The sequence below is a fragment of the Oncorhynchus nerka genome, linkage group LG20, assembly GCF_034236695.1.
Source record: "Oncorhynchus nerka isolate Pitt River linkage group LG20, Oner_Uvic_2.0, whole genome shotgun sequence".
NCBI lineage: Eukaryota > Metazoa > Chordata > Actinopteri > Salmoniformes > Salmonidae > Oncorhynchus > Oncorhynchus nerka.
In genome coordinates, this window is record NC_088415.1 from 97795505 (window position 1) to 97810285 (window position 14781).

At 41.0% G+C, this 14781-nt stretch overlaps 1 protein-coding gene across 1 annotated transcript in view; it reads right to left on the reverse strand.

The window, feature by feature from the left end:
- LOC115126373 (anoctamin-2-like) overlaps nucleotides 1–14781 on the reverse strand; it is a 97369-nt gene that overhangs the window by 74322 nt on the left and 8266 nt on the right. Inside the window, exons 2-3 of the mRNA XM_065006116.1 lie at nucleotides 5728–5882; nucleotides 2871–3176 (exon numbers count right to left, since the gene is read on the reverse strand). Coding sequence (XP_064862188.1) covers nucleotides 2871–3176; nucleotides 5728–5882 — 461 coding nt within the window. The remainder of the gene's footprint in view (nucleotides 1–2870; nucleotides 3177–5727; nucleotides 5883–14781) is intronic.

Here is a 14781-nt window from a genome sequence, read left to right on the forward strand (position 1 = left end):
GCCGACGCAACCTAGCCGACTGGTAGCCGACGCAACCTAGCCGACTGGTAGCCGACGCAACCTAGCCGACTGGTAGCAGACGCAACCTAGCCGACTGGTAGCCGACGCAACCTAGCCGACTGGTAGCCGACGCAACCTAGCCGACTTGCAGCCGATGCAACCCAACCTAGCCGACTAGCAGCCGACGCAACCTAGCTGACTAGTAGTGTATATATAACCTAGTTGACTAGTAGTGTATATATAACCTAGTTGACTAGTAGTGTATATATAACCTAGTTGACTAGTAGTGTATATATAACCTAGCTGACTAGTAGTGTATATATAACCTAGTTGACTAGTAGTGTATATATAACCTAGTTGACTAGTAGTGTATATATAACCTAGCTGACTAGTAGTGTATATATAACCTAGTTGACTGGTAGTGTATATATAACCTAGCTGACTAGTAGTGTATATATAACCTAGCTGACTAGTAGTGTATATATAACCTAGTTGACTAGTAGTGTATATATAACCTAGTTGACTAGTAGTGTATATATAACCTAGCTGACTAGTAGTGTATATATAACCTAGCTGACTAGTAGTGTATATATAACCTAGCTGACTAGTAGTGTTTATATAACCTAGCTGACTAGTAGTGTATATATAACCTAGCTGACTAGTAGTGTATATATAACCTAGTTGACTAGTAGTGTATATATAACCTAGCTGACTAGTAGTGTATATATAACCTAGTTGACTAGTAGTGTATATATAACCTAGCTGACTAGTAGTGTATATATAACCTAGCTGACTAGTAGTGTATATATAACCTAGCTGACTAGTAGTGTATATATAACCTAGCTGACTAGTAGTGTATATATAACCTAGCTGACTAGTAGTGTATATATAACCTAGCTGACTAGTAGTGTATATATAACCTAGTTGACTAGTAGTGTATATATAACCTAGCTGACTAGTAGTGTATATATAACCTAGCTGACTAGTAGTGTATATATAACCTAGCTGACTAGTAGTGTATATACAACCTAGCTGACTAGTAGTGTATATACAACCTAGTTGACTAGTAGTGTATATACAACCTAGCTGACTAGTAGTGTATATACAACCTAGCTGACTAGTAGTGTATATATAACCTAGTTGACTAGTAGTGTATATATAACCTAGTTGACTAGTAGTGTATATATAACCTAGCTGACTAGTAGTGTATATATAACCTAGTTGACTAGTAGTGTATATATAACCTAGCTGACTAGTAGTGTATATATAACCTAGCTGACTAGTAGTGTATATATAACCTAGTTGACTAGTAGTGTATATATAACCTAGCTGACTAGTAGTGTATATACAACCTAGCTGACTAGTAGTGTATATACAACCTAGCTGACTAGTAGTGTATATATAACCTAGCTGACTAGTAGTGTATATATAACCTAGCTGACTAGTAGTGTATATATAACCTAGTTGACTAGTAGTGTATATATAACCTAGTTGACTAGTAGTGTATATATAACCTAGTTGACTAGTAGTGTATATATAACCTAGCTGACTAGTAGTGTATATATAACCTAGCTGACTAGTAGTGTATATATAACCTAGTTGACTAGTAGTGTATATATAACCTAGTTGACTAGTAGTGTATATATAACCTAGCTGACTAGTAGTGTATATATAACCTAGCTGACTAGTAGTGTATATATAACCTAGCTGACTAGTAGTGTATATATAACCTAGCTGACTAGTAGTGTATATATAACCTAGCTGACTAGTAGTGTATATATAACCTAGCTGACTAGTAGTGTATATATAACCTAGCTGACTAGTAGTGTATATATAACCTAGCTGACTAGTAGTGTATATATAACCTAGTTGACTAGTAGTGTATATATAACCTAGCTGACTAGTAGTGTATATATAACCTAGCTGACTAGTAGTGTATATATAACCTAGCTGACTAGTAGTGTATATACAACCTAGCTGACTAGTAGTGTATATACAACCTAGTTGACTAGTAGTGTATATACAACCTAGCTGACTAGTAGTGTATATACAACCTAGCTGACTAGTAGTGTATATATAACCTAGTTGACTAGTAGTGTATATATAACCTAGTTGACTAGTAGTGTATATATAACCTAGCTGACTAGTAGTGTATATATAACCTAGCTGACTAGTAGTGTATATATAACCTAGCTGACTAGTAGTGTATATATAACCTAGCTGACTAGTAGTGTATATATAACCTAGCTGACTAGTAGTGTATATATAACCTAGTTGACTAGTAGCTGATCAATATCAAATCAAAGTTTATTTGTCATTTGCGCCAAATACAACAGGTGAAATGTGAAATGCTTACCTACAGGCTCTAACCAACAGTGGGGAAAAAATACAACCGAGCTGTCTAGTAGCTGACTAGTAGCTAACAGTAGCATGGAAAGTAACTTCTCACCGTCATACGTTTTGCTAGCTAGGCAATCAGATAGCCAACCCATTGTTGTGTAATTCAAAACAGAGCCTTAAATTATTTCTATCTATGAGGAAGGAGACTTTGGTTAGCATGCTAATAGCTAACAATCAGCTAGCTTCCTAAACAGCATTACTAGTGTCAGATAGCCAACATGACAAAAAAGTTAGTATCTAGCATTCAGTTAGCTACCTAAACATTTAGCAATACTAGAAGCTAACATTGTGTTATCTCTCTGGGATTTCATTGTACTTTTAAATTGTTTTAAACTGTACTAACTATTTACCAAAAAAATCTATCAATTAATGAATAGATGTTTTCATTTATTAAGAAAAGTAGCATTGGACAGATACCTTAACATACACAGCTCTAATCTCTTGTCCAGAGGTAGATTATAATATAATACCTCCTTGTCTCTCTCCAGCTGCAGGCCCTGCTCCAACAGCCCAGACTCAAACTCCTCCCTCATCATAGCTTTCTCTTCCTCACTCAGTTGAGACTCCTCCCCCTCTGGCAACCCTGCCTCCAGCTCAGGCTGCGTATCTCGTCTCAGCATGTTGGGTAGCGGAAGGCTCCCATTGGATGCTTGAGAGGTGAGGGAGAGACGATGCAGGGAGATCCTCCTCTTCTTATAGTTATAGCACAGAATATAGTCCACCTTCCTCTGGCCGTCTGCAAAGAATGTTCCTTTACCAAGCTCTATGGTGGGCTCCTACACGCACGCGCACACACACACATCCAAATGAGGTTTTCTTGTGTTAGGGTTAGGGGTGAGAGGGGAGTGTTAAGGTGGGCAAGACATGGTGCTGGTAGCTTTGTCCCAGATTTGGAACTGCAGTCTTGCCAACTCAAAACATGTTTGGTATGACAATTATATACAGAGTTGGACAAGACAGAGATGCTAGTTCTAGGTCCCAAGAAACAAAGAGATCTTCTTTTGAATCTGACAATTAATCTTGATGGTTGACCTGTCGTCTCAAATAAAACTGTGAAGGACCTCGGCGTTACTCTGGACCCTGATCTCTCTTTTGACGAACATATCAAGACTGTTTCAAGGACAGCTTTTTTCCATCTACATAACATTGCAAAAATCTGAAATTTTCTGTCCAAAATTGATGCAGAAAAATTAATCCATGCTTTTGTCACTTCTAGGTTAGACTACTGCAATACTCTACTTTCCAACTACCCGGATAAAGCACTAAATAAACTTCAGTTAAACACAGCTGCTAAACACGGCTGCTAGAATCTTGACTAGAACCCAAAAATGTGATCACATTACTCCAGTGCTAGCCTCTCTACACTGGCTTAAGGGTTGATTTCAAGGTTTCACTGCTAACCTACAAAGCATTACATGGGCTTGCTCCCACCTCTCTTTCCGATTTGGTCCTGCCGTACATACCTACACGTACGCTACAGTCACAAGACGCAGGCCTCCTTACTGTCCCTAGAATTTCTAAACAAATAGCTGGTGGTAGGGCTTTCTCCTATAGACCTCCATTTTTATGGAATGGTCTGCCTACCCATGTGAGAGACGCAGATTCAGTCTCAACCTTTAAGTCTTTATTGAAGACTCATCTCTTCAGTAGGTCCTATGATTGAGTGTAGTCTGGCCCAGGAGTGTGAAGGTGAACGGAAAGGCACTGGTGCAACGAACTGCCCTTGCTGTCTCTGCCTGGCCGGTTCCCCTCTCTCCACTGGGATTCTCTGCCTCTAACCCTATTACATGGGCTGAGTCACTGGCTTACTGGTGCTCTTCCATGCCGTCCCTGGGAGGGGTGCGTCACTTGAGTGTTTGAGTCACTAACGTGATCTTCCTGACTGGGTTGGCGCGCCCCCTTGGGATGTGCCGTGGCGGAGATCTTTGTGGGCTATACTCGACCTTGTCTCAGGATGGTAAGTTGGTGGTTGAAGATATCCCTCTAGTGGTGTGGGGGCTGTGCTTTGGCAAAGTGGATGGAGTTATATCCTGCCTGTTTGGCCATGTCCGGGGGTATCGTTGGATGGGGCCACAATGTCTCCCGACCACTCCTGTCTCAGCCTCCAGTATTTATGCTGCAGTAGTTTATGTGTCGGGGGGCTAGGGCCAGTCTGTTATATCTGGAGTATTTATCCTGTCTTATCCGGTGTCCTGTGTGAATTTAAGTATGCTCTCTCTAACTGTCTCTCTCTTTCACGCTCTCTTTCACTCTCTCTCTCTCTTTCTTTCTTTCTTTCTTTCTCTCTTTCTTTCTCTCTCTCTCGGAGGAGGACATGAGTCCTAGGACCATGCCTGACTACCTGGCCTGATGACTCCTTGTTGTCCCCAGTCCACCTGGCCGTACTCCTGCTACAGTTTCAACTGTTCTGCCTGCGGTTCTGGAATCCTGACCTGTTCACCGGACGTGCTACCTGTCCCAGACCTGTTGTTTTCAACTCTCTATAGACAGCAGGAGCGGTAGAGATACTCTGAATGATCGGCTATGAAAAGCCAACTGACATTTACTCCTGAGGTGCTGACCTGTTGCACCCTCGACATTCACTGTGATTATTATTATTTGACCCTGCTGGTCATTTATGAACATTTGAACATCTTGGCCATTCTCTGTTATAATCTCAACCCGGCACAGTCAGAAGAGGACTGGCCACCCCTCACAACCTGGTTCCTCTCTAGGTTTTTTCCTAGGTTTTGGCCTTTCTAGGGAGTTTTTCTGCTTCTACACCTGCATTGCTTGCTGTTTGGGGTTTTAGGCTGGGTTTCTGTACAGGACTGTGAGATATCAGCTGATGTAAGAAGGGCTTTATAAATAAATTTGATTTGATTTGAGTTGAGTTGTCAAGAGAGCAGACAATCAGATCTGGGACCAGACTTTGAAAATACCTAAAAGATAAAAGATAACAGTACACCTGTTTCAATAATAGCTGAAAGATAACAGTACAGACTATCACTAAGGCTGTCTGAAAAGGTTATCAGACATCAAATCCTTGTATCCTCTGTCCTGGTTTCCTCCAATTCCTCACCTCCCTCTTAATGCACATTTGAGGAGAGGATTCAAGGTCCCTCCAATGAACCTCCTCTTCCAATTAGTTTTGAGAAGGAGGTGAGGAAACAAGGACGGAGCAAACAAGTAATGGTTGGTAATATCTTCAGTAAAGCAGATGCCTAGTATTTAGTAAAACAGCAATGGAGTCTCCAAATTGAAGATACATGTGAAGGGTTAGGGGTCAGGAGTTAGAGGTCAGGGACTAGAGGTTAAAGGTCAGGAGTTAGGGATTTAAGATTGTACCGTGGTAGGCTGCTTCGCGCTGCCCGGGGGATTTCCATTATCCAATCCCATCTCAGAGAGCGAGCAAGCCAATGAGCGAAGCTTCTCAGATTGGACAGATGATGACTCACCCATCGCCCTGGCAACACGCATACGCTCCGTGCCGTTCCACGCTTCTGTCAGGGTGACACACACACACACACACACACACACACACACACACACACACACACACACACACACACACACACACACACACACACACACACGCGCACGCACACACAAATAGTTGATAGACAGCCAATATCTGAACTGTTGTTTTTGTTATCCATCCCTGTGTCTCAGTTGGGACCGGAACCCTGCTCTCCAATGTATTTACCATTAGGCCAAGTGGAGAAACCAATGTATTTATCATTAGGCCAAGTGGAGAAACCAACATACAGTATTTACCATTTGTCCAAGTGAAAATTGCATCTTGGGAGAAAGGTGACACTGGGTGTTTCTCAAAATGCATTCTTCCTAAATTGGAGCATGGAACGGTCGCAGTATCAGTCCAATTCAAAGTATGTAAAACGGGGAACGGAGGCAAATTTTTAGATGCATACTTTGTTTGTACACATTTCAAAGCATCAAAGCTTCAACTGAAATATTCCCAGGACAGTTTACATGTGACACAAAAAAAATGAATTTATTGAAAACAATCCCAGCTTGTTTTGTGAATGAGAATGTTGTCCATCCACATATGTTGCCTGACTACAATAGTTTATAATGATATATTAATAAATACATTGTGTTCATTTTGGGATGTTTAACTACCCAGAAAACCAATTTTGGTGTTGTAGATCGCAGTCAAGGAATTGGAAGCTAGCTTGCTAATGTAAGAATTTGTAGCTAACGTTGGCCATCTACGTAAACAACATTAGTTTTAGGTAGCTGGCTAGCTAGATTATTCCAATTCACATATACAGTTGAATTCGGAAGTTTACATACACCTTAGCCAAATACATTTAAATGAAGTATTTCACAATTCCTGACATTTATCCTAGTAAAAATGCCCTCTCTTAGGTCAGTTAAGATTACCACTTTATTTTAAGAATGTGAAATGTCAGAATAGTAGAGGGAATGATATACACTTAAACAACACAATGTAACTCCAAGTCAATCACACTTCTGTGAAATCAAACTGTCCACTTAGGAAGCAACACTGATTGACAATAAATGTCACATGCTGTTGGTGCAAATGGAATTGACAACAGGTGGAAATTATAGGCAATTAGCAAGACACCCCCAATAAAGGAGTGGTTCTGCAGGTGATAACCACAGACCACTTCTCAGTTCCTATGCTTCCTGGCTGATGTTTTGGTCACTTTTGAATGCTGGTAGTGCTTTCACTCTAGTGGTAGCATGAGTCTACAACCCACACAAGTGGCTCAGGTAGTGCAGCTCATCCAGGATGGAACATCAATGCGAGCTGTGGCAAGAAGGTTTGCTGTGTCTGTCAGCATAGTGTCCAGAACATGGAGGCGCTACCAGGAGACAGGCCAGTACATAAGGAGATGTGGAGGAGGCCGTAGGAGGGCAACAACACAGCAGTAGGACCACTACCTCCGCCTTTGTGCAAGGAGGAGCAGGAGGAGCACTGCCAGAGCCCTGCAAAATTAACTCCAGCAGGCCACAAATGTGCATGTGTCTGCTCAAACGGTCAGAAACAGACTTCATGAGGGTGGTTTGAGGGCCCGACATCCACAGGTGGGGGTTGTGCTTACAGCCCAACACCGTGCAGGACGTTTGGCATTTGCCAGAGAACACCAAGATTGGCAAATTCGCCACTGGTGCCCTGTGCTCTTCACAGATGAAAGCAGGTTCACATGAGCACATGTGACAGTCTGGAGACGCCGTGGAGAACGTTCTGCTGCCTGCAACATCCTCCAGAATGACCGGTTTGGCGGTGGGTCAGTCAATGTGTGGGGTGGCATTTCTTTGGGGGGCCGCACAGCCCTCCATGTGCTCGCCAGAGGTAGCCTGACTGCCATCAGGGACCGAGATGAGATCCTCAGACCCCTTGTGAGACCATATGCTGGTACGGTTGGCCCTGGGTTCCTCCTAATGCAAGACAATGCTAGACCTCATGTCGCTGGAGTGTGTCAGCAATTCCTGCAAGAGGAAGGCATTGATGCTATGGACTGGCCCGCCCGTTCCCCAGACCTGAATCCAATTGAGCACATCTGGGACATAATGTCTCGCTCCATCCACCAATGCCACGTTGCACCACAGACTGTCCAGGAGTTGGTGGATGCTTTAGTCCATGTCTGGAAGGAGATCCCTCAGGAGACCATCCGCCACCTCATCAGGAGCATGCCCGGGCGTTGTAGGGAGGTCATACAGGCACGTGGAGGCCACACACACTACTGAGCCTCATTTTGACTTGTTTTACGGACATTACATCAAAGTTGGATCCACCTGTAGTGTGGTTTTCCACTTTAATTTTGAGTGTGACTCCAAATCCAGACCTCCATGGGTTGATCAATTTGATTTCCATTGATCATTTTTGTGTGATTTTGTTGTCAGCACATTCAACTATGTAAAGAAAAAAGTAGTTAATAAGAATATTTCATTCATTCAGATCTAGGATGTGTTATTTTAGTGTTCCCTTTATTTTTTTGAGCAGTGTATTTCATATTTGATTTCTTTCATCACATTCCCAGTGGGTCAGAAGTGTACATACACTCAATTAGTATTTGGTAGCACTTCCTGACTGATGTCTTGAGATGTTGCTTCAATATATCCACATAATTTTCCATCCTCATGATGAACGTGTCTCCTTCCTGAGCGGTGTGACGGCTGCATGGTCCTATAGTGTTAATTATTGCGTACTAATGTTTGTACAGATGAACATGGTACCTTCAGGTGTTTGGAAATTGCTCCCAAGGATGAACCAGACTTGTGGAGGTCTATAATTTTTTGTCTGAGGTCTTGGCTGATTTCTTTTGATTTTCCAATGATGTCAAGCAAATAGGCACTGAGTTTGAAGGTAGGCCTTGAAAAACATCCACAGGTACACCTCCAATTGACTTAGTGTCTGTAAACTTCTGACCAACTGGAATTGTGATACAGTGAATTATAAGTGAAATAATCTGTCTGTAAACAATTGTTGGAAAAAATGACTTGTCTCATGCACAAAGTAGAAGTCCTAACTGACACACCAAAACTATAGTTTGTCAACAAGACATTTTTGGAGTGGTTGAAAAACGAGTTTTAATGACTCCATCCTAAGTGTATGTAAACTCCCAACTTCAACTGTAGCTAGCTGACAATTATGAAATAAAACACTTGACTTGTGTAAATATCTTGTTTGTGTAAATACCTAGGCAGCAGTTAATGGGGATCCATAATAAATACAAATACCTAACAGGAAACCAGTTCTAAATCTAACCACCCAACGGGAGACGAGCTCTAACTCTATCCAGCAAACAAGAAACCAGCCAGCTCTAACTCTATCCACCAACAAGAAACCAGCCAGCACTAACTCTATCCACCAACAAGAAACCAGCCAGCACTAACTCTATCCACCAACAAGAAACGGCCAGCACTAACTCTATCCACCAACAAGAAACCAGCCAGCACTAACTCTATCCACCAACAAGAAACCAGCCAGTACTAACTCTATTCACCAACAAGAAACTAGCCAGCACTAACTCTATTCACCAACAAGAAACTAGCCAGCACTAACTCTATCCACCAACAAGAAACCAATCAGCAATAACTCTATCCACCAACAAGAAACCAGCCAGCTCTAACTCTATCCACCAACAAGAAACCAGCCAGCTCTAACTCTATCCACCAACAAGAAAACAGTCAGCACTAACTCTATCCACCAACAAGAAACGGCCAGCTCTAACTCTATCCACCAACAAGAAACGGCCAGCACTAACTCTATCCACCAACAAGAAACCAGCCAGCACTAACTCTATCCACCCAACAGGAAACCAGCCAGCTCTAACTCTATCCACTCAACAGGAAACCAACCCTCACTCTACCTGTTGTAACTTTAATGTGTTACAGAGTTAATGTTTAAGTTAATTCATTGAGCTGTATCTAAAGACATTTCTTTACAGTTATTTACATATGTAATTGTATTGGTTAGTATTGAATTACTCTTTTGACTGCAAGTTCCAGAATGCCTTGCGACAGGAATGAGAGAGATGACGCGCCAGTTATGTGCAGGTGCAAGGTGATTAAGCTGATTTTCCGCTAGCATCTTGCTTGCATTGCTCTGTAGAATCTAAAGTTGTTAAATGTAACGTGAACAAGTATTATTACTAAAAGAAGCTTTCATATCAAACCCCGACGTCCCGAGTCATTACTTTGAAGACAGTTAATCTAAAACTACCCACCCAACAGATAACCAGCTCTAACACCACCCAACAGGAAACCAGTTCGAAACTAACTTTAATTCAAACCGCCCAACAGGAAACCATATCTAACTTTTAACACCCAAAATAAATCCAGTCGAGCAGCTCTAACTCTATCTACACAACAGGAAACCAGCACTAACTCTATCCAGCCAACATTAAACCAGCTCTAAATTGAACCACTTAACCAAAAGCAGCTCAAACTCTCTCCATCCAACAGGAAGCAGCCAGCTGAAAGTATATCCACACAACAGAATAGCAGCTCTAACTCAACAAGGTTCCAGCCAGCTCTACCTCTATCCACCCAACAAGTTATCAGTTTTAAATCTATCAACCAATCAGGAAACAAGTTTTAACTCCAGCCACCCAAAATGAACCCAACTCTAAACCCCCTAACATGGAACCAGCACTCCTTCTATCCAACCAATAGGAAACAAGGAATCTCTAACTTTAGCCACCCAAAAGGAAACCAGTTCTAACTCTAACCACCTCACGGGAAACCAGCTATTTCTTTATCCACCCAACAGGAAACTAGTCATCTCTAACTCTGTCCACCAAACAAATAATCAGCGCTAACTCTAACCACTAAAATTGAATCCAGCTCTATCTCTAACCACCAAAATGGAATCCAGCCCCAACTCTAACCACCAAAATGGAATCCAGCCCTAACTCTAACCACCCAATGTTAAACCAGTTATATTTCTCACTCCAGGAAACCAGGGGAGCAGCTCGAACTCTATCCACCCAACAGGAAACCTGTTCTAACTCTCTAAACCCAGAAGGAAACCAGCCAGCTCTAACTCCATCCACCCATTTGGAAACAAGATATAATTCTAGCCAATCAACAGAAACCAGCTCTAACTCTATCCACAAAACAGGAAACAAGCATTACCTCCATCCACCCAAAAGGAAACCAGCTCTCGCTCTATCCACCCAACAGGAATGTATTGGAGGCATCTCTAACTTTAGCCAACCAACAGGAAACCAGCTCTAACTTTATCAACCAACAAGAAACCAAGTTAGGGGTTAGGGGTTAGGGTTAGGAGTTAGGGTTAGGGGTAGGGTTTAGATTTAGGTTTAGGGGTTAGGAGCGAGCTCGAACTCCATCCACCAACAAGAAACCAGGTTAGGGTTACGGTTAGGTGTAAGGTTTAGGGTTTAGGATTTCGGTTAGGGTTTAGGTTTAGGGTTAGAGTTAGGGGTTAGGCGTGAGCTCCAACAAGAAACCAGCCAGCTCGAATTCTATCCCCCAACAAGAAACCAGACAGCACTAATTATATCCACCAACAAGAAACCAGCCAGCTCTGACTCTATTCACCAACAAGAAACCAGCGAGCTCTAACTCTATCCAACAACAAGAAACCAGCCAGCTCTAATTCTATCCGCCAACAAGAAACCAGCCAGCTTTAACCCTGTCCACTAACAGGAAACTAGCCAGCTCTAACTGTATCCACCAACAAGAAACCAGCCAGCTCTAAATCTATCCACCAACAAGACACCAACCAGCACTAACTCTATCCACCCATAAGTAATCCAGCTCTATCTCTAACCACCCAAAAGGAAACCAGTTCTAACTCTCACCTCCAACAGGAAGGTTGGCTGGGTAATGGGTAAAACAAATAGCAAATAAGCAAATAGTAGAGATGGGTCAACAAACAACAAATAGTAGAGATGGGTCAACAAACAACAAATAGTAGAGATGGATCAACAAATAGTAGAGATGGGTCAACAAATAGTAGTGATGGGTCAACAAACAACAAATAGTAGAGATGGGTCAACAAACAACAAATAGTAGAGATGGATCAACAAACCACAAATAGTAGAGATGGGTCAACAAACAACAAATAGTAGAGATGGATCAACAAATAGTAGAGATGGGTCAACAAATAGTAGAGATGGATCAACAAACAACAAATAGTAGAGATGGATCAACAAATAGTAGAGATGGGTCAACAAATAGTAGAGATGGGTCAACAAACAACAAATAGTAGAGATGGATCAACAAACAACAAATAGTAGAGATGGATCAACAAATAGTAGAGATGGGTCAACAAATAGTAGAGATGGGTCAACAAATAGTAGAGATGGGTAAACAAACAACAAATAGTAGAGATGGGTCAACAAATAGTAGAGATGGGTCAACAAATAGTAGAGATGGGTCAACAAATAGTAGAGATGGGTCAACAAATAGTAGAGATGGGTCAACAAATAGTAGAGATGGGTCAACAAACAGTAGAGATGGGTCAAGAAATAGTAGAGATGGGTCAACAAATAGTAGAGATGGGTCAACAAATAGTAGAGATGGGTCAACAAATAGTAGAGATGGGTCAACAAACAACAAATAGTAGAGATGGGTCAACAAATAGTAGACATGGGTCAACAAACAACAAATAGTAGAGATGGGTCAACAAACAACAAATAGTAGAGATGGGTCAACAAATAGTAGAGATGGGTCAACAAATAGTAGTGATGGGTCAACAAATAGTAGAGATGGGTCAACAAACAACAAATAGTAGAGATGGGTCAACAAATAGTAGAGATGGGTCAACAAACAACAAATAGTAGAGATGGGTCAACAAACAACAAATAGTAGAGATGGATCAACAAACAACAAATAGTAGAGATGGATCAACAAATAGTAGAGATGGGTCAACAAATAGTAGAGATGGGTCAACACATAGTAGAGATGGATCAACAAACAACAAATAGTAGAGATGGATCAACAAACAACAAATAGTAGAGATGGATCAACAAATAGTAGAGATGGGTCAACAAATAGTAGAGATGGGTCAACAAATAGTAGAGATGGGTAAACAAACAACAAATAGTAGAGATGGGTCAACAAATAGTAGAGATGGGTCAACAAATAGTAGAGATGGGTCAACAAATAGTAGAGATGGGTCAACAAATAGTAGAGATGGGTCAACAAATAGTAGAGATGGGTCAACAAACAACAAATAGTAGAGATGGGTCAACAAACAACAAATAGTAGAGATGGGTCAACAAACAACAAATAGTAGAGATGGGTCAACAAACAACAAATAGTAGAGATGGGTCAACAAATAGTAGAGATGGGTCAACAAATAGTAGAGATGGGTCAACAAATAGTAGAGATGGATCAACAAATAGTAGAGATGGGTCAACACATAGTAGAGATGGATCAACAAACAACAAATAGTAGAGATGGATCAACAAACAACAAATAGTAGAGATGGGTCAACAAATAGTAGAGATGGGTCAACAAATAGTAGAGATGGGTCAACAAATAGTAGAGATGGGTCAACAAATAGTAGAGATGGGTCAACAAATAGTAGAGATGGGTCAACAAACAACAAATAGTAGAGATGGATCAACAAACAACAAATAGTAGAGATGGGTCAACAAATAGTAGAGATGGGTCAACAAACAACAAATAGTAGAGATGGGTCAACAAATAGTAGAGATGGGTCAACAAATAGTAGAGATGGGTCAACAAATAGTAGAGATGGGTCAACAAATAGTAGAGATGGGTCAACAAACAACAAATAGTAGAGATGGGTCAACAAACAACAAATAGTAGAGATGGGTCAACAAATAGTAGAGATGGGTCAACAAACAACAAATAGTAGAGATGGGTCAACAAATAGTAGAGATGGGTCAACAAATAGTAGAGATGGGTCAACAAATAGTAGAGATGGGTCAACAAACAGACAAATAGTAGAGATGGGTCAACAAACAACAAATAGTAGAGATGGGTCAACAAACAACAAATAGTAGAGATGGGTCAACAAATAGTAGAGATGGGTCAACAAATAGTAGAGATGGGTCAACAAAAAGATAGTAGAGATGGGTCAACAAACAACAAATAGTAGAGATGGGTCAACAAATAGTAGAGATGGGTCAACAAACAACAAATAGTAGAGATGGGTCAACAAACAACAAATAGTAGAGATGGGTCAACAAACAACAAATAGTAGAGATGGGTCAACAAATAGTAGAGATGGGTCAACAAATAGTAGAGATGGGTCAACAGTAGAGATAGTAGAAATGGATCAAGAAACAACAAATAGTAGAGATGGGTCAACAAACAACAAATAGTAGAGATGGGTCAACAAATAGTAGAGATGGGTCAACAAATAGTAGAGATGGGTCAACAAATAGTAGAGATGGGTCAACAAACAAATAGTAGAGAACAAATAGTAGAGATGGGTCAACAAACAACAAATAGTAGAGATGGGTCAACAAATAGTAGAGATGGGTCAACAAACAACAAATAGTAGAGATGGGTCAACAAATAGTAGAGATGGGTCAACAAATAGTAGAGATGGGTCAACAAATAGTAGAGATGGGTCAACAAATAGTAGAGATGGGTCAACAAACAACAAATAGTAGAGATGGGTCAACAAACAACAAATAGTAGAGATGGGTCAACAAATAGTAGAGATGGGTCAACAAACAACAAATAGTAGAGATGGGTCAACAAATAGTAGAGATGGGTCAACAAATAGTAGAGATGGGTCAACAAATAGTAGAGATGGGTCAACAAACAACAAATAGTAGAGATGGGTCAACAAACAACAAATAGTAGAGATGGGTCAACAAACAACAAATAGTAGAGATGGGTCAACAAATAGTAGAGATGGGTCAACAAATAGTAGAGATGGGTCAACAAATAGTAGAGATG